Source organism: Capricornis sumatraensis, chromosome 8 (assembly GCF_032405125.1).
Source record: "Capricornis sumatraensis isolate serow.1 chromosome 8, serow.2, whole genome shotgun sequence".
NCBI lineage: Eukaryota > Metazoa > Chordata > Mammalia > Artiodactyla > Bovidae > Capricornis > Capricornis sumatraensis.
Genome location: NC_091076.1, coordinates 25,700,792 through 25,722,074, shown reverse-complemented (window position 1 = coordinate 25,722,074; position 21,283 = coordinate 25,700,792). Strand labels below are relative to the sequence as shown.

General features: G+C 46.0%; 1 protein-coding gene across 1 annotated transcript in view; it reads right to left on the bottom strand.

Annotated features, from left to right (window-relative positions):
- The window catches only part of NAV2 (neuron navigator 2), a 421,834-nt gene that overhangs the window by 126,529 nt on the left and 274,022 nt on the right, over window positions 1–21,283 (bottom strand). Inside the window, exon 11 of the mRNA XM_068977628.1 lies at window positions 2,117–2,239. Coding sequence (XP_068833729.1) covers window positions 2,117–2,239 — 123 coding nt within the window. The remainder of the gene's footprint in view (window positions 1–2,116; window positions 2,240–21,283) is intronic.

Genomic DNA, 21,283 nt, shown 5'->3' with positions numbered 1-21,283 from the left:
CAGCTAAGCCCGTGCACCACAGCTACTGAAGCCCACGTGCTGTAGAGCCTTGTGCTCTGCAACAAGAGAAGCCACCACAACGAGAAGCCCACGCATCTCAACTACAGAGTGGTCCCTACTCATTGCAACTAGAGAAAACCTGTGTGCAGCAACGGAGACCCAGCACAGCCAAAAATAAATAAATAGAAATAATAAATAAATGATAGTGCAGTATTAAAAAAAAGAGTAATACACAATATCTCACTGCCTACAGGTCCAAATTTACATAAAATAGAAGATTTATGAGCATTATCGAATCTTTTTTTTTTAAGCCACCTGAATTCTTTCTTTAAAAGTTGGCTCATTATCCATTTAGTCTTAAATGACCACATCTGAGCAATTCCAGTTTGGGGAAAACCAGAAGACACTGTTGTCTGTTTTGTTAACTGTGGAGACTGAGCTGGAACAACAGAACAAATGCCACCCATCTTTCCAGCCCAAACCCAAACCTTCCACCTCCAAAAGCAAAAGCAAGCTCAGCTGTGATCTATAATCATTCCATTAACCCTGCACTGAAGCATTAAATTAAACTGCCTAGTGCAGACACTGCTTTTGCTATAAGGGGAAATGTACCTTGTAAGGCCATCACTTTATGCTAATAGATTTACTGAGCAATTCCATGTTTACAAGAGAATACCAATAAACAAAATAATTTAACAAATTGTGAACGGTCCAATGGGGGTGTTACAACAACTGATTTTTCTTTTGCTGATATTTACTCTAAAGACTTTGGTTATAGAGAGTTTTAGCCTTAGAATAGTTCTCAAATAGTTCATCTTTCTATAGAATTTTTAAACCAATACTTTAAATAAAATCACAGGGGAAAAGCTGACTTGAATTGGCACGGTAGTGTTACGTCTTTAGTCCTCTCTGGTATAAATCACTACCTTGGAGGTGGAGGAGACTCTGAGAAGGACATGGTTGAGTTGGTAGCTGAGCCTAGGCCTTGGGCAGGTGCCAAGTTCCTGACAGCTAATTCAGCACTCTTCACACCAGCCCAAGCCTCCAAGTCTTTCCCAAGAGAAGGTGAAGATTCCTTTTCAGCAAATTCCATTTCCGGGGGAAACTTCAGGGTCTGTCTCTTTAATAATGCTGCCCTATTTCTCTGAAGCCAGGGAACTACAGAAGTCATCTCACTCTCTGTTAGAAACTGTCCTGCTAAGAGAAATGCATGAAGCTGGTTTGGTGCAACAAATATTTGGCCTTCTGACACAGGAGACTTCGCCTCCAAAAAGAACAGAGTGATTTCAAACCGCTCACATCGAAATTCCATGTTCTGTCTCATCAGCCCAGATGTGGCAAGAGGTCAAGTACGCCAGAAAAAATTCTTCAACAATCAGATCATTAAAGGCTATTGAAATCCAGAAATACAGCACATCAGAGCTGGAAGGGATCTTGGAACCCATACAGCTCAAACCCCTTCCTTAACAGGTAGTTCACAGTCACAGAATCGGCTTGTGTCAAAGACTAGAAACTTGTAGGCCAAATATTCTTCTTTATTATAGCTTTCTGAAGCTCTTCTTTGTCTCTGAAGCAATGAAGACTGGTCAAGCCCAATCATGACAAGCATTCAGCATGCAGTTTATAAACTACATGGCTAAGCCCTGCCTCTTGTCACCAGGCAACAGAGAGTTATGGGGAAGCCTGCTCAGCCACGGCCAGGGGAGCTCTCTTCCGCACACAGACCTTCTGTGCACCACCAGGGACTCTGTTCCTTCCAAGATGCAATACCTAGAAAGCTGGCTAATGGAGGAAGCAGAGCAGATCCCCAGGGGCTGCTGAACTGATCAAGATGAGGTTGCAACAGTAAAGCAACCACAAAAACCTTCCCAGCCTGAACTCCCTGGGTTCTTGCTGTCAGAGCCATCATCCACCACCTACAAGCAGGATGCAAGAGCCGGTCAGGAGCCCTCTTCCACCTGCTGGGCCAGCTCCTAACCTCAGGCCTGGCTTCAAGGCCTCCCAGCCTCTGGTGGGTTAAAGCAGCACGCATTGGCTCTCACTATGACTGCCCTTGTTTCTCAGGCCCACTGGAGTCACCTCCACATCTGGGCCACCCCAAGTGGAGCAGGCTTACCTGTCAGCATCTCCGAGGCCCAGGGAGGTGTTTCTTTGCAGGGTCTCTCGCACCACAGCCATCCCATCAGGGAGCCGGTTCAGGCGGCGGGTGTAGAGGCCAAGTCCACCATCGGTCATGTACCTTTGAAAGGAGAAAGGGATGATGCAAATATCTGGTTAAGGGCAAGTCTTGGGCCATCTTGCCTTTCATATCCAGAAGCCCTGCGTGGCCATCCTGTGCCCTCAGGTAGAAGGAACCAAAGCTTTCCGGAGGTTCTGTCACTGATCACAGACTAGACATAACTCAGCTAATTCAACCCAAAGGATTACCAGCTTGCTAGCAAAAATAAAACTCAGATTAATTAACCCAAACTCACAGGGATCTATGGAGCAGAAGGGAACTAGTGAAAAAATTAACTGTCAGATGCATTCATGACATTCTTTTTAATGTCAGCAATTATACAAGCAGGTGTTTTACCTAAGTACTATGAAGGGAACAGACAAGTCACTGGCAAATCATAGGGGAAAATATTACAGAACAGTGCAGGGGAAAAAGTAGGCAAGATTTAAGAAGGATGGTAAAAAAAGATGGAGGATACAAGAGCCAGCTTTGTCATTATGGGCAAGTCCTGGATTTTTCATCTAAACTCTGTGAATATCAGTCTTCCTGCATCACCAGATGGGCATGGGAATTAGTGAGATAAGGAGTATCAAAGTGCTCTTTAATTTGTAAAGGATCACATAAACAGAAGATGTTATTAAAATAGTGATCATCCTAAAGCATGTGCAATGGTAAATTTCACCTTTGATACTGATGTCTTAGGGGGGTGTCCCAGCTCTCTGAATAACAGTAACGTTATTTATCTAAACTTCGGGTTGATGCCACAGAGCTATCTTCCTATGAAATCAGTGTTGTCATGGGAAGGGAAGACCTCTGAGACTTTCTGTATAGCTAGCTGACTATCCACCAATCAGATCAGCTCCTGAAAGATTAGCCAACAGTAGCACGTAGTTTGGCTCCCCAGGTGGTTCAGTGGTAAACAATCTGCCTGCAGGAGATGAAGGAGACATGGGTTTGATCCCTGGGTCAGGAAGATACCCTGGAGGAGGAAATGGCAACCGGTTCCAGCATTTTTGCCTGGGAAATCCCACGGACAGAGGAGCCTGGCGGACTACAGTCCACGGGGTCACAAAGAACTGGACATGACCGAGAGGCTGAGCATGCATGCATGCACGCACGAGGCAGTACTTCAGGTCCAAAGCAGCTTTACTTCATCCACCCTGGTTACTCCAAGACACGCCTCAGAGGAGACTGCTGTGCCATCATCCCCATCTCCAGAGGAGAATGCAAAGCAAAACTTGAGCAGAGCCAGAAATCAAACTCAGAGCCCTTTAATTCCCCCATGGGCCCCATCAGACTTGCAACGCATCTGAAAATACAAGTGATTTACTTTTCAAGTCCAATAACAGGGTGCGAGAAGACCAATGCATGGGTGATTATTTTGCTGCAACAGTCAGCTGAGCTATTAGTACATCATGGAGTGTTTCACTGCCTTTGGTATCTTGGCTTTGGAATATATGGGATAGATCCTGAGGGTTCTTCAATACTTGAGATTTTTCTATGTCTAGCTTAGGAACTTCTTGGAATAGAGTCTTAGAAAAATGGACTTATAGGATGCTGTGGAAGTTCTCCAGAACCAGTAGGGTCACAGAAGAAAATTCTCACAGGAGCCATCTTGGGTGAGGAGCTTCTGCTTTGGGTCAAGAGAACTCTTCCTTAGGGCAGCTTCCAGGAGATCACATCTGAACCGACTTCTCTGGTGGCCCCTTTCACCCCCTATTTGTGACATTAATGATCACAAAGCCAACATAATGGAATATCTGTTGAAGTCGGTCAAGCCAGTTGTTTGTGGTTGAACTGTACACTTTTAAATGATGAATTTTAGGGACTTGTGGTGGTCTAGTGGATAAGAATTCACTTGCCAATGCAGGGGACCAGGTTTGATCCCTGCTCTGGGAAGATCTCCTACGTCGAGGTGCAGCTGCTGAGCCTGCACTCCACAGCCCATGCTCTGTGACAAAAGAAGCCACCACAGTAAATAAGCAGCCTGCACACGTGGCTCAGACGGTAAAGCGTCTGCTTGCAATGCGGGAGACCCGGGTTCGATCCCTGGGTCGGGAAGATCCCCTGGAGAAGGAGACAGCAACCCATTCCAGTATTCTTGCCGCACCCCTGCCCCACAAAAGGGGCTCAAAGAAAAGGGCTTCCCTTGTAGCTTAGTCGGTAAGGAATCCACCTACAGTGCAGGAGACCCGGGTTCGATCCCTAGGTTGGGAAGATCCCCTGGAGAAGGAGATGGCAATCCACTCCAGTATCCTTGCCTGGCAAATCTCATGGACAGAAGAGCCTGGTAGGCTGCAGTCCATGGGGTCACAAAGAGTCGGGCACGACTGAGCGACTAACACTGCACACCACAAATAGATAGCCATTCTCCCACGCCATAACTAGAGAAAACCCATGCGCAGCAGCAAAGACCCAGTACAGCCAAGAATAAAAATTTTTAAAATTAAAAAAAGAATTTTATGGTATTTGACTTAGGCCTCAATAAAGAAGAAAAAAGAAAAACCAAAAAATTCCAGCCATCATAGCTATAGTTTAATAATTGTGTAATGACTTAAAATTTTTTAATTTATTTTTGGCCATGCTGGGTCTTTGCTACCGCAAGGGTTTTCTCTAGTTGCGGCATGAGGGCTTCTCATGGCAGTGGCTTCTCTTGTTGCAGAGCACAGGCTCTGGGCATGCAGGCTTCAGCAGCTGTGCTGTATGGGTTTAGCTACTCCACAGAATGTGAGATCTTCCGGGATCAGGGATTGAACGTGTATCTCCTGCACTGGCAGGCGGATTCTTTCCCACTGAGCCACCAGGAAAACCCCGTGTAATGACTTTTTGATTCTTGGTTCTCACACTAGATAGAAAGTTCTTTGAGAAGGGACTATTTTATTTTGTTCAAATCTATATTCCACGTCCTAACACATACTAAGCGCTTAACAAGTATTGTTTTTGTTGAATGAAATCCAAAAGACACAGTCATAGGATGAAGTTTAGCAAAAACGTTTTGGGAGGAAACCAATTACAGGTTTTCCTTCCTCTTAAACGTCAGAAAATTTGACATCTAACTCATATGGCAATTAAACTATCTACCTGCCAGTCAGGGGCTTCCCACGCAGCACTAGTGGTACAGAATCTGCCTGTCAATGTAGGGGATGTGGGTTCAATCCCTGGGTCAGGAAGATCCCCTGGTGGAGGAAGTGGCAACCACTCCAGTTTTCTTGCCTGGAAAATTCCATGGACAGAAGAGCTTGATGGGCTAAAGTCCATGGTGCCACAAAGGTTCAGACATAACTGAGCACCTGTCAGTCAACCCATCTGTCCATCCATCCACCCACTCACCCAGTAGATACAGTCACCCAGGATCCATGCACATGGTGAGCTCCGTGCGCATGCTACAGCTAGCATAAGGAGGAAAGAAAGGACCTACAGCAAAATGCGGTAACTCTGCCAGAGGCTAGACTTTCTAGATCAAATGTCCTTTCAAGGAGATTTCAGCGGAAGCTGTTCAAAACACAATCTACTGCACCATTAAGCAAGGCAGTTAATTTCGATTTTAGCAAAGCCCGCTCAGCCATAGAGATAAATAAAAATTTTTCAACTGGGGAGATCTTGTCAAAGGACAAACAAACTAATTAAAGCATGCATTTCCCTGCTGGATTTTTTTTACTGCTGGTGAAAAAACACACACGGTTGGGCAATTACATGTACCTGGATATGTAGATGGAGGCCCACACATATACAGCCCTGGCTTTCTGTGAAGGCCAAGAGCAGAGGTTGGTGAGCTTCCAGAGCTGGAATGCTGAGATGCGCTGCAGCCTCCAGCCTGGTATTGCCAGGCACAAGGTGTCAAAAACTGACCGCTGATGAAGGTGGGGGGCCTTGGAGAAACGTGACTGTGTGACTGGCTAGGCTAACTTAGCTTGTCAACTGCTGCTGGGAATTCTGATCTTGTTTAGGCAGAGAGATGGGGTGGTGGTGGAGGAGTCAAGGATAAATCAGGATCCTCTGCCTTCCCAAATGGACCAAAGACTGAAAGCCAGAGTTGAATGCTACCAGCGTGACATGATCCAGTTTCCTTACAGATCCATTCCATTCGTTTTATGCATGTATGTATGTGTGTGTGAGAGAGAGGGAGGCGGGGGAGGGAGGACTCAGGAGAAGTGGTTAAGGAAGAGAGGGAATTTACCTCTTCCTCCTTAAGTTTGTAAAAATGTATTAAATCATAACTTTTAAAATAATATTCAAAATAAATTTTATGTCCTCTCACTGCAAGATAGTACAGCGCTGTCACTTTAGCCTCACACTCAAGAACTTAAATTTCTTATTTCTATAATTATTATTCCACCAAATACAGTACAAAAACCCCGAATATATCTTTAAATAACTCTTCTGGTCTCAATGAAAAATACACATACTTTGGTTCAACCCAAATTTCATTGGAATTGGCTATTGAATATATTAATATAGATGTCCATCAGTTCAGTTTAAGGAAGCATAATTTAGAGATGATGCAGTCATTGGTGTGTTGCACTAGCCCTTGAGCAGAAGGGTGAAAAGGTTTGTAGTCCTGAAGGCTCAGGAGGCTGGGTGGGATGGCTGGGTCCCATCTTGCGACCTTTATCAGAGGCTTGCATTGGGTGGAGATGCAACGAGTTGCCTGAGGTTACAAGGAAGGGAACCAGCTGATCTAGGGACCAAATCCCTGAGCATCACGGCCACACTTTCCTTCTCCTTGGGGAAACAAATCATTAGTGCTGGAGCCTAATGAGGTGCTGGTAACATCCTAATGTTTGCTTGCTGGGGTCCTGGCTAAGCACCTGCACAATTTCAAGACTATCCTCCACCTTCCTTTGCTTCCCCAGAGGTCCCTGGATGGAGAGCAGGAGCCTCTGTTAAAGAGCCAGGGTGTCTGTGGGTGTTTTTCTTGCTTTTCAAGGCTGGGGTGGCTCATGAACATCAGAGCTAGGAGCATGGCTGCATCATCAGTGAGTCTGGGGTTCAGTCTCCCCGCCTCATGCTAGCTAGGGGCCCTTCTGTGCATCGCTGATAGCAAGTACTAAGGGTTACTGATGCTGGCCGGATGCTGTGCCAAGTGCCTCACAGAAATCCTGATATCTTCAAAAGAGTCTTATCAAGTGTTACTTTTATCTCTATTTTTTAGATGAAGGCAATGAAACAGGTCAAGATCACCGTGCAGGTAGATGGGTTCGAATCCCAGCTTTGTCACTTTTGGGGGCGGGTAATTTCTCCAAGTTTCAGCTTCCTCATCTGCAGGACAGTTGAAACTATGGATGAATCTCATAGGGCCATGGTGGGTTGACTGAGACATTATAATGCCCAGGGTTTGCTACCTCAGGAGCCCTTTAGGAGATCAACCCTGAATATCCATTGGAAGGACTGATGCTGAAGCTAAAACTCTGAAACTTTGACCACCTGATGCAAAGAACCAACTCACTGGAAAAGACCCTGATGCTGGGAAGGAGGGAAGGCAGGGGAGAAGGGGGCGACAAAGGATGATGATTGGATGCCATCACTGACTCACTGGACATGAGTTTGAGCAAACTCCAGGAGACGGTGAAGGACAGGGAAGCCTGGCGTGCTGCAGTTCATGGGGTCGCAAAGAGCCAGACATGACTTAGCGACTGAATAACAACTGTTACAATCAGCAGCAGTGACGGCCTGTGTTGCTGAGTAGTGACACTGCAGTCCCTCCTCCCCTTCCAATTCCACAAACATGGTGTACCCGGCCCACGCCAGGCTGGGATTACAGAGATCTCACTCCTGCCCAGCCCTGGCGAAGCTCAAAACTGACAAGGCTCTCAGACACGTAAGTAGGCAGCTCTCCTACACCATGATGAGCGGTGGTAGCTAGACGTACCGTACAGACAGATGCACAACAGGCTCTGCGCACACAGGGGACGGTCACAGAGGGATGCTGCTTAAGTTGGCCTCTGAAGGGTGCACAGGAGTTTGCCAGTCAAAGGAGGAGGATCCATCTAGGTACGTAGATGGCAAGTACAAACACTGGGAGGAAGCTAAGAGGATGGGAAGTAGTTCACTGTTGCCAGAACAGCAGGAACAAAGACAGGAGCTGGGCTGCAAGGGGTCTGGGGCCCAGTCAGGAAGGGCTTGGAGGCCAGGAGGGGCTGAGAAGCTGGGTAAGCTATGACAATAGGAAGCCCATGAATAACAGGTTCCGGCTTTCGTTTGAAAGCGAACACTGACTTTTCGACACCTCCGTCATTCAACACTTGATTTTTGGTGAGCAATGTCTCACTGATATTTCCTCCTGTAGATTTTCCAGATGGTCTGGATCCCATCTGAGGCACCCCAGACCTTCAGGGACGATCAGACTTGCAGAGTAAATCTCACCATCCCTCAAACTAAAGGAGACCTGTGAAGGCAACATGCCTAGGACAAGGAACTTTATCAACAGAATAGATGCATCCTGAGTAACTGACGGAAGCTATGAAAAAGCTCTGGAATCTCATAGGAGCTGTCAGAACAAATACGCTAGATTCTGAGTCCAGCGTTGTTGACAAATCTCGTCTCCTAGAAATGTGCGTAGTGAGGCACCAAGGTCGAACAAGTGAAACTGGTGTGAGTCACCTTCAGAAAGGGGGACAGAGGACCCCTCGATCCTGAAGTTCCCAACATGGAGCATAAGGAACACAAAGGGGGCTCTCAATAATCACAAAGGAAACCACTTTTTCTCAAGAATTGGGGGAGGTAAGAGAAGGGAAGGGAAAACAATTTGTACATTGACAGAGTCCAGTGTATTCCTATTAGAGCACAACATAAAAAAATGAAGAACTCTCAGATGCAAAAAATGAAAGCAATACAAACAGAAAAAAAATCAAGCCTAAGTGATTACTTTTCTTCAAAGACGTGGCAGCATGTCTGTGTTTTTTGGGCACACTTTTGGTTTAAATGTGAACACAGCAAAGAAAAATGGAATAAAAGAATTGCATACATAAAAGCTATTCCCTGCCAACATCAATATAAATATATGAACACATATATCAACACATACTTTGTTGTATAAGGTTAAAAAAAAAATGATGTGGGCTGCTGAAAAGTCCTTGCATTTGAGTTTTGGCAGCAGCCAAGTCCTCAAACAACAAATGCTTTCACAGTGCTCTTCACTCCATGACAAAAGGCCTGACATTTATATTTGAAGTTTATTAGGATGTAAATTGAGTTTCTAGACAAACCTGTAAAAGGATCCCTTTAGTTTAGAGCCTCTTAGAAGTGCGATGAATACACTCCACTCTGGGTCATAGAAGGACAAACCAACAAGTGAGTCTCACAAAGCTGCCCGAATCCTTTTGAAGAAAGTCGATCTTAGTGACAGAAAACAATCTGCTATGTTTAGCTTAAGCGGAGATGACACATTTGAAATGCAAAAATATGGTTGGGGGAAAAAAACAGATTTTCTAATTTTTCAGTGTTCTTTTTGGGAGACTCATGAGAGTTCAGTGTTCCTCTTAAGCAAAATAAGAAGACCGGAGCACTAAAATTTAGGCACTTAAAATTTTACTATGGGAACCACTTTGCCCTCGGTTTTTAGGCATAAAAGCTGAGACAAATATCACACATTTCATTTACCAAGCCACCCCCCGCTGCCTCTACCTTCAATGACAAGAAACATATCACAGAGCAATTCTCAGATCTTACCCACTACACAGCTTTAACACAAAAACCAAATAAAGGTGAATCCTAGTCAAAGAACATGGTGCTGCTGCTTCTCAATCGTGTGTGTGTGTGTGTGTGTGTGTGTGTGTGAGTGAGTGAGTGAGTGTTAGCTGCTCAGCTGTATCTGACTCTTTGCGACCCCATAGACTGTAGCCCTCCAGACTTCTCTGTTCATGGAATTCTCCAGGCAAGAATACTGGAGTGGGTTGCCATTCCCTTCTCCAGGGGATCTTCCTGACCCAGGTATCACACCCAGGTCTCTGGCATTGCAGGCAGATCCTTTAATCTGAACCACCAGGGAAGCCCTATCATGGATCATTCCAAACTGACATGCAATGAAACAAAACCCACGGCAGCCTCTGGAGAGAAAGTCTAAGGTTCGAGTGTCTTTCTTGGTTAGGTTTCCCTGCAATAAAAAGACTTGATGCATAAATAATCCAGACAGGCAACACGAATAATCAAGAAACAATAATCAAGACGTGGTGTTCACGTCTTCTGGGGAACTCCTCCACCAATCCTGCCGGCCGAGGGAGAGGAAGAGGTGCAGACCCACAGGGCCACTGTCCTACCTGTCTGCCCAGCGCAGGGATGGGGCGCCGCCGCCCACTGTGCTCCAGGACGGCTGCTTCTCCAGGAAACCCCCAAGGCGGTATCCTGCACTTTTAAGGAGGATATGAGACTTCAGTTTTCCTCTCTAGCAGAATCTGCCATTATTTCACTCACTCCTAGAGCACCCACCTTGGCTCAGAGCACAGAACAGGGCCATGGCAGATAGATGTCACTTTCACTGCAGGAAAGTTCCTTCAACGGCCAGCAGCCACGACCTGGAGCATCCACAGTTCCAGGGGCACCCGGCTCCTTCCATGGCTCATCTGCATCTCACTCCATCTTACCGAGTCAGTCCTGGCTGTGAAGTGAGCCAAAAGTCCAGGCTCAATTCTCTGACCCTGGGGCAGCAGGAAAGCAAGCCTGTGACAGAAGTGAGCCGGCCTCAGGAGGTCTGAAGGCTACGCTGGCTACTTAGTCACCAGAGCACATCTCTCTGGGAAATGCTGCAAAGATGTTGCTAAGCTAGTCAGACAAGAGCTCAATCCTGGCAGGCCACAGGGACAGAGGTAAGAGCAGGAAAAGGCAGGCCTGAGGGAAGAAGGAGTCAGAGAGTCCCAGGGGGCCCCGTTAAGTGTCACTTGGGGAAAGTGATGTCATAGTCTTTATTTCCAAAAGACAGGTGCTGTGAAGCTGCTTGAAGAGAGAAGGCACGCTGCGGGAGTCATGCCTCCAACACCAACACCTGCCTCACCCGCTACCCACCACTGAACCAGCAGCTTCAGCATCACTTGGCAACTTACTAGAACTGTGGTACCCTAGTCCTCCTGAATCAGACTCTGCCGTTCAACAAGCACCCTAGGAGGTTCTAATGTGCATGAAAGAATGGAAAGCAACGACCTCAGGCAGTGGTCTCCCTAGTGGGGGCATAAGATGGCCCACACTGATGAAAACGGAAATGCTCCTGTTCTATTTATTTCTTATCATGTCACTTGTAAATCCTGGGTGTAGGCAGGTATTACAGTATACACAGTATTTCAGTGAGAAAGCACATAAATGTTTAAAAAACAAATACAACGTCTAACAGAGAAACAAGCTCTTTTTTGACACAACCAAAAACAGTCTAGAGATCATTATCTAAAGCAGAAATTTCTAAATCTTCTTGAGTTGTGGATTCCTTCGAGAAACCGGTGAAAGCCGTGGAGGTCAACCTCACGTATGTACAAAATAAGTATCCAGTTCTAGTTGGTTCACAGATCACCACCCACACCCACCCCAACCTGGCCCCATGTTAGTGGCCCCTCTGTGGAGTTAGAGCAGAAGTGGATCCTGGCTGGGTCTGTCCCTTCAAACATATATAGTTTACAAATAGCAAAGTGTTTGCTTGTCTTTGCTGTAAATAGACACAGCAGTGGCACATGGCATTGCTATAACTCACAAGTCACCTTGAATTTTAGCATACGGGCTCGAGTTTACCACTGCTGTGGGTCTGGGCTTTGCCCCCACCAAACTTCCAGCAGAGGAGAGGCTGAGCAAGTGGTAAAATTCCTGCGTGGTGATGAAACACACTGTTATGGTTCTTGCGTCTTCTGCAAAATGCAACGTGGATTTTCACAAGCTTAACGAAATTCCATCTAGCGTTGATTGCCAGAGCATTTTGGTCTAACTTGCCTAAGGATCTATACATATATTTTTAAGAACCTGTAACTGTACTAATAAAATACACAATCACTCAGAGAGCCTAGGATTACAACAATTAACCCTTATTTATCACTCCTAGTGAAATAAATTTTTGTTGTTTAGTTGTTAAGTCATGTCTGACTCTTTGCAACCCCATGGACTGTAGCCACCAGGCTCCTCTGTCCAAGGGATTTCCCAGGCAAGAATACTGGAGTGGGTTGCCATTTCCTTCTCCAAGGGATCTCTCTAACCCAGGGATCAAACCCATGTCTCTTGCACTGGCAGGCAAATTCTTTACAACTGAGCCACTAGGGAAGCCCACTGAAATGAATACACACACAGACATTTTTCATTACAACCTGTAACTATGCTTGTTTAAAATGGGCGTTGGCAGGGCAGCCTCCTGAAGAAAGGCTGCATGCTTTGGAAATTTGACAGTCCCCATGTCTGGAATTTGGTCTGGCCTGAATTCTCTTTATTGTGGTTCAACTGTCAGTGCGGGATTGCAGCAAGTATTTCTAGCACGAGCAGGAAGCTTTTTGTCCACCTACTGAAAGATGAAACACATTCTAGCACACAGGAGACAGCTCTCTAGACAAAGCCCCTTTAAGCTCTTTCTTGGAATGAAACAGATGGTGAAAGGAGATTGAATGATATCCAGGAATTCTCAAACCTGAGAATATACCCAAATCATCTGGGGAACCTGAGAAAAATGCAGACTTCAAGGCCCCAGCTTCACAGATGCAGAATGCCATTCGTGGGGCCCAAACCCTGCATTTTTAAACAGACCTTATATTTTAAGAGCATTTTGAGGTTTACAGAGAAATTTCACAGAGGAAAATACAGAGTTCCATTAAACTCCTTCCCCACTACTACCAGTTTCCCCTAACATCTTGTATCAATGTGGTACATTTATTAAAACTGATGAACTAATACTGACACATTATTATTTGATACTAATAACAATTTGATACTAACAACTAACATTAATTATTATCAATCATATCGATGTATTATTAACCAAAGCCCACAGTTTACATTAGGGTTCACTGTGCTCTAAGGGTTCTGACAAATGCATAATGATATGTATCCATCATCACAGTCTCATAAAGATAATGTTTTATTGCCTTAAAGATGTCCTGTCTCCCCATCCATCCCTTCCCCCAAACCTGTATTTTTAACAGATACGTAAGTAAATTTCTCTCCCTCCCTCCATCCCTCCTTCTCTCCCTTCCTTCCTTCCATACTTCCTTTCTTTCTCTGTTAAATAATTTTCCTGTAGTTGGGATCAAGCTTTCGGAAATGCTGCCTTAAATCTAGAGCCCTGGATGGAGGAACTGTGAGCTAGACTGACCTCAGTTTCCCTAAGAGCTCAAGACTCACCGAAACGTGACTATAGTGTAACAGTAACTTAAATTTCTAATCCTCACAGGAGCTAGTCTTGGTCCTGTACATTATGGGAGTATGTGCGTGGTAAGTGTACCCGATTCCTGATTCCTAATGGCCTCTCTATCTCAGATCGATGCCTGATAAGAGTTTTTAGAACGTTATGGCCCTTCTAAAATATTATCACTTGGTTGTGGACTTTCAGGCCTAAGTCCAACTGTGGAAGCCCAGACTGGGAAGGGACAGGAGAGAACGCAGAGGACCGGGACCATCTGTGGAAGGCTCAGCCAGGGCATCATAACTAGATGCCCTTACCCTGAAACAGCCTTCTGCTTGGTCAAGAGAACCTGTCTGTCTGTCCTAGGCACTTCTTACGCACTGAGACACACTTGTCAGTTTTCTGGCTGCTGCTACACCTTATCATTCCCATGATTTCTGACATGACTCCCGACCTCTAAAGTTCCCTATGACACAAATTCACTTGTTGCCTTAAGTCGGTAGAATCGTGCCAGCATTCAGGATTGTGTGTTCCTTTCCCAGATAACTAGAGCTCGTGGCGGTGGGAATCAGACATCCAGAGTCTCTTTCCCTTTTGGTTCCTGGTAGACACCCCTTGGTAATAACCAGAATTACTATCAAACTGAGGAGAAGCCAGCTGGCCCTTGAATTTCGGTTTATGCAAGTTTCACTTTGTCTTACCTAGACCCACCTGAAAGAAATGCCCAGCAATACTGAGAACAGGCGGGGGCTTCATTAGTGGCTCAGACAGTAAAGAATCTGCCTGCAATGCGGGAGATCTGGGTTTGATCTCTGGGTTGGGAAGATCCCCTGGAGAAGGGAACGGTTACCCACTCTAGTATTCTGGCCTGAAGAATTCCATGGACTGTGTAGTCCATGGGGTCGCAAAGAGTCAGACACAACTGAGCGACTTTCACTTTCACTGAGAACAGGAGGAGGACCAAGGTGACTAATGTAACTGGGAGGCAAGCTCTTCTGCAGTCTGAGGCATAAAGCAGGCCTTGGGATATCCCCCAGCCTCAGCAAAGGTTTCTGCAAACAGCTGGGGGGACGCAGGAAGCACCGCACTAGAGCCATACGCAGGCTGCTGTCCTAGAGATGGTCCCGCTTTTGAGCCAGTGTCATTTGTTTAATAAACATTTATGCAGCCCCTGCTGAGAGGCCGGCGCTGGCCTGGGTGCTGGAGATACAAGAATCAGAGCCACTCCTTGACCCTGAGGGGCTCAGTGTTTGGGCGGGGGAAACAGACGTGTGGATGTTTACCCGGGCTTCAGCAAGAGCCAGACCAGGGAGCGGGGCCAGAAAAGGCTTCTTAGAGGAAGGAACCCTCAAGTGGCAACTTGAGGGATGAGAAGGTATCTGCCAGGAAGCTTTGGGTTGGAGCGAGTAAATTAGTTCACACAGACCGACATGTGCCAATACAAGGGATCAAAAATGTGTAGTGGGGCCTTCCTTGGTGGTCCAGGGGCTAAGGATCTGCCTTCCAATGCAGGGGACACAGGTTCCATCTCTGGTTGGGGAATTAAGAGCCCACACGTGGTGAGGCAACTGAGCCCACGTGCCACACTAGAGAGAAGTCCACACACCACAATGGAAGAGAACCCATGCATGCCGCAAGTAAGATGCGAGACTGCCAAAAATAAACAAATATTTAAAAAAAGTAAATAAAATGTACAGTGGATTCACTGTGCCGTCTTAGATGATAAATTCCTACCAGCTAACAGTTTCATTAAGAAACTCATTAGTCTGGGCACTCGCTCTAAATGGAATTCAATAAGTATATTTCCAACCACAAAGAAATATGTATATAGGCCTCTGGCCTTCAAACACGGGGATTAAGCCAAAACTGAGTGTCCACAAGGATACTCGAATTACCTGCCACTAAATCTGGCAGGCTCAGTAGACACAACAGCTGACAACACAGGATGCCCGGCCCTGCGCTCTTTTCCATCTGTCCAGGAACACTGGTCACCTTCAGAATCAGAACCCGGGCAGCCTAGAGCGGTGGCTCTCACGGGAGTGGGCCACAGCTGGGGTGGGGCAGGAGTTTGAAACAGCATATTTGATGTTATAAATCTACCATTTTAAACAAACAACTAAAAAGGCCCAATGTTTTTTATAAGGTATTCTATAAAGTTTGGCAGAATTTTGGTTCATGTGAAACGACTAAAGAGACATTAATTCTCTAAAGACACACCTAATCTTATTTTTACATCCCCTCTCTCCTCCCAATTCAGAGTGTGATGCCTTTACATTAATGGATATTAGATTATTTTTTTTAACATCCGAAAAACACTGAGTTAAAGTTTTGTGAGGAGGGGAACCAGTCATTTTCTTTCTGGAGAGTTCAGACTGAACTGTGTAAGCACCAGCCCTCCATATTAAGTGAGGTTATTTAAAGATACGTTGCGCAGTCCCAGCAGTAGCCCCGGATACCTTCACACGGAGAGAACCAGCCTGTGGCTGACAGCACAGGAGGGCCCTTCCTGCCTGAGCCGTGGCAGGCAGACCTCATGGCTACCTCTTTGGGGTGCCACCCCTTCCCCCAAAACAGTTGCAATGCATAATTCTTTCCTTGGGTAAATCACTTAAACAGGGCATGTCGAAATTCTCAAAAATCCTAAAAACAAAACAAAATCCTAAAGTGAAAAGGCTTCATGTACAAAAACTAAGGGCCACTGGAAAAAAAAAAAAAGGGAGCCCAGCCCCCACCTGAGCATACCCCAGATAATACCTGAGTCCCTGAGCCACAGAAAAATGCCCTTTTCTACCAAAGCTCATAAAAGTCTGTCCTACTCCAAAACGTGCCTTGGGGTCCAACATGGTACAAACTCCAAAAAATAAATGATGTGCTCCTCAGTGATTAAAACACCACGCTTGAGTTGCCATATGATTCAGCAATCCTACTCCTGGGCATTTATCTGGAGAAAACCATAATTCAAAAAGATACATGCACCCCTAAGCTCACTACAGCACTATTTACAATAGCCAAGACGTGGAAAGAATCTGAGTGTCCATCAAGAGAGGAAGGGATAAAGACGACATGCTCCATATATACAATGGGATACTCGTCAGCCATAAGAGAGAGTGAAATAAAGCCATGTTCAGCAACACAGATGAAACTAGAGATTATCACACTAAGCGAAGTAAGTCAGAAGGAGAAGGACAAATACCATATGACAACATCTGTATGTGCGATTGAAAATACGATACAAATAAGCTTATCTATAGAAACAGACTCAGATGCAGAGAACAGACTTCTGGTTGCCAAGGAGGAGGGGTATGGGGGAAGGATGGCTCGGTAGTTTGGGGAGAATAGGTGCAAACCATTATATATAGAATGGATAAAGAACAGGGTCCTACTATATAGCACAGGGAACTATATTCAATATCGCGATAAACCATAATGGAAAAGAATCTTAAAACACCCCTGTGTTCATCTCTACACTGACATGCAGCGGTCTCATTTCACCATACTCTGCCTTCTTTATCATCTTGGTGTTGAAATATCACATGTTTTTTAAAAAAAATCATCTTCCCTACCTCCCACTTAGGATACCAACCTGAAAAGGTTGTACCTCTAAAACTTTAAAATGCAACCAGGCATTAAGAAGAAAACCAGTAATACACAGTCTTACAGAATGACAGAATATTTAGATCAGGAGTTGGGGGGGAGGTCCCCAAGATTACTTGGTCTGAGGATTTCTCAGACGAGGAACTGACACTCAAGAGTTTAAGTGATTTACTCAAGGAAACACAACTAGGAAATAGTCACTGCTGTGTCTTTGTTTTAATATATTTTTGCATTCAATAAATTTATCATGTTCAACAAATCTTTTATAGTAAAACTGAAGTTTGGTTCCCCTATTTTCCATTTTGTTACAACTGTTTTATCTGTTTATCTCCTTGTGTTCCAGTCTCTCAACAAGCTCAATAAATGTAGGACCAGTATTATTATAATTATGATTATCAAATTATTGTTTTTGAGCTTATATTTTTGCTTCACTGCCCACAGTCCCTAGATTGTGATTAGAACTCTTGAGATAGGTACCTAACAAATGTTCGTGATGAACTAAATGAAAGAATAAATAATAACCCAGAATTAAGTTGTTTTAATATAAATATAATATGTGTCTTAAGGATTTAGAGTATACAAAGAAGTGAGACATCCTTGCATCTATTTAGAGAAAAGTTAAATATAGTCACAGAGGCTAGGTTAGCTAAAGGCTTCAAGGAAGACTTCTAGGAAGTTGGGGGGCCCCCCACGCAGGGAAAGTTAGTAAGAAAGGGGTTGGAAGGGAGGGTCACAGGTCCCATTCAAGGGACAGTGTGGCATGAACAGAGTCCCCTGTGGAGGGAACAATGTCAGTGCCACTCTCAGTGACTCCTGAACCTGCGCTGAAGGCAGTCACGCTGTCCTGTGGCTGAATTCCCATTGTCTGTGGTTTTTCTAAAACAGAGTAAAAAGTGAAACCAGCAGAGCAGGGAGTTCAGTTGGAAAGGCAAAACTGCCCCTTGAATTCGATATGTATGGACCTGGACAGTGCCATCGGCGTGTTTGCATGAAGGACAGGGTGCATCTTCCCCCAGCGATGCAGCTGCTGGAGCTCAGGAGGTCACATGCGCAGGAGATACCCAGGAGTCCAGCATCCAGGCAAACGGGCCAGCCTGGGGACAGACAGAGCCGCGGGCGGTGCCAGGAGGGAGGGGCGGGGCACCCCTGGGCAGCTGGAGCCCGCTGGCGGGAAGGGTGGGCCGAGAGGGAGCCAGAACCCCGGGCAGGGACCTCCAGAGCAGGAATCAAGCAAAGCTGGTTGCCTACAGGATGCTCGAATTACCTTCTATCACGGCTGCAGGAGCCGCAGTCGCAACAGCTGCACAAAGGAACGGGGTCCCTGACTTTCTCAGGCTTCCACTTGTTCAAATGTTTCTACTTTCATAAGAATGAGAGATGGATCGGCTGAGCAGGGGCAAAGCGGAGACCCCCAACCTTGCATCCTTAGAGCGAGCTTACTCCATACTGTAACCTTTTTACACTTGAAGAACCTACTGATTTCATTACACAACCAAAAGAATGTGACTCTCAGGAACATCTGGGCGGGTGTGCAGTCAGCTGATTCTCTACAGCTCCTCCGAAGGCCGCCAGTCCAGAACCTGCAGACAGCGAAGGAGGTGGGTCTGATTTTTGTGCTTATCTGAAGGGGGCTTGCGTCAGAACATTTTCAGAAGGAATAGCTTTTGTGCCCAGCTACCACCCGGAGGCTTGTCAAAGAGACCTTCTCCTGAGCTCAACACCCAGCTCTGCTCCATCCTTATTAGAACCTCAGTGATTTCCATGGGAACCGAACGCCCTGAATCTTACGCTGGGAAGAACTTTTACAGGTCCCTTCTCTCAGCTTCTCATCTCATGCAACAATTCCTTCTGCAACGCGTGGAAACAGGTTTCCAGGTTCTGCTTGATTACTCTCAGGAACAGGAAGGAGGCTCATGTTCTTACAAGGAGCCCAGCCCGCTTTGGACAGCTTTGATTTTCAGCATGTTTTTTAACAGTCACCTTCGTGTTTAGGAAATAAAAAATGGAAGTCTAACCTCCAGTTTCAGTTTGGTCCTTTTAAACCTATTGCTCTTCTAAGTATTTTCCATGTCAAGCAGATCTAGCTTCTGTGAACATTTTTATGACATTCAAACCCTTTTCCTTGCTTGTCACCCTTCCCTAAACAAACCCTTGCCTGATTCTGAACCTCTTCAAACCTGGCACCAAGAACAAAACAGACACCTTCTGGCCAGCAGATACTCTGTCACTTCCCACATTATTATCCTACCAATCCAGTTGAAGGTAGGATTTATATCTTTATAAAGAGAGATCTTTAGAACCTAAAACTCAGCAGGTGGCAGCACCAAGTCGTCAAGCTTCCTGAAACTGGCTGTATCCCTTAGTAGTCGGATGACCTTGGACGAGTGGCCTCTTTTATCCAGTTTCCATGTGTATAAAATGGGGATAATAACAGTGTTACGGGCCTCCTAGGATTTCTCTAAGAATCCAATGATATAATACCTGAAAAGCACCTGCCATATTAAAAGTACTCCACGACACTGGGTGCCCTTATTATCAGCAACAGCAGTAGCATCAGTACCAGTGGTACCACTGATATAATTACCCTCTTTCTCTCTCCCTTCATTCCAAACACATGACCAAGCATATACAGCAGGTCTGGCAGGAGACGTTAGAAATGCAGGTGTGAAAAGACACAATTCCTCTGCTCACAGATATCCTAATCTAGGGGACAGACAGTTATACAAACAGACAAAGCAAAAGGAACCGAGATGAGCCATCTGCGAGGCATTACCAGCTGTCTGGGACCCACCGGAGGGAAGCCGACATCTGCTGGTACTGTCAGGGAAGGCTTCCCAGCTTCAGCAGATTCTTAAAGGACTGCAGCAGGTGGGGGGAACGGAGCAGGGAGGGATTTATGGACAGAGAGAGACCGACCACATGTAAAAGGCACAGAGGTCTGAGCGCGTGGCACGTCCATCAGGGAAAATGTCAGTGGTCCAGAGTGGCAGGGCCAGAGTGCCAGTGGGGGAGGAATGGGCATCCAGGGGGCAGTGGAGAGGACAAGCTATGGGGCTGGGCAAGCAGATCCCTCATTAGTTCCCCATGAAAAGGAGGGCTTCCTTTGTGCCAAGCACTGTGCTGGGCACAGGAGATACGTGGTCAGTGAGACAGACAAGCTCTGTCTCCACAAAACTTACCCTCCAACGGAAGACCATGGAGGGCCAGGTGTCTCAGCATGCTGGACAATGCACGGGGTGGGGTGGGGCAACTGTACTTTCCAAAGACGGCTCCACAACATCGCCATCCCGAATGGTCTTCTTCAAGGTGCCCTGTCCCCTGAGAGGTGGGATCTACGATCCCGCTAGTGAACTGGAGGCCTGTGACTGATTTGACCAACACAGCTGGGTGAAAGTGACACTCTGCGACTTCCAAGGTAGAGGAGAAAAGGCCACCTTTGCTTTGCTCACGGTAACACTTGTCCTTGGGGCTTGGAGGCTTCCAAGTTCGAAGGAAGCCAAGCCACAGAGAAAGGTACGGGCGTCCTTACCTTCAAGTTGTCCCAGCCTAAGTGTCAGATGTGTGAGTGAACAAGCTTTGGAACAGCATGGACCCCTCACTATTAAGCCAGCTCCAGCCCTGGGGGCCTCCCCACTGAGACTCCAGACGTGGGGAGCACAAACAGGCCGTCTCTGCTGTAACCTTGTCCCAATCCTGAGATAGAGACCTGTGAGCATCATCAAACACTGCTTTCCAGCTGCCAGATTTTGGAGTCATTTATCATACAGCCACAGAAACTCAAGAGTTTACCCACCAGGCAAGGTGGGGCCACTGAGAAATGATAAACAGGTGATCATGTAATCAGATTAATACTCTAGAAAGAGTTTTCTAGCCCAAGAGTAGGATGGACTTGTTGGATATGCACTGGGATCAGAGGTGAAGAAAGCAAGGAAAGGGCAAATGCAATCATCTTGGGGAGAAACCTGAGCAGAAAGACTGGACAAAACCACGGTAAGAGACAGTGAAGAGAGAGAATCCATTGACCCTGGTGACCAGCCTTCCAGGAACAACAGAACAGAAGAGTCTGAGATTCTGCCTGATTTTCTGGCTGTGGAAGAGAAATGGATATGGAAACGTAAGAGGAGAATCAGGTTTGACGGGGAGAAGAGGGGTTAGATTTTTAACATGCTTACGCA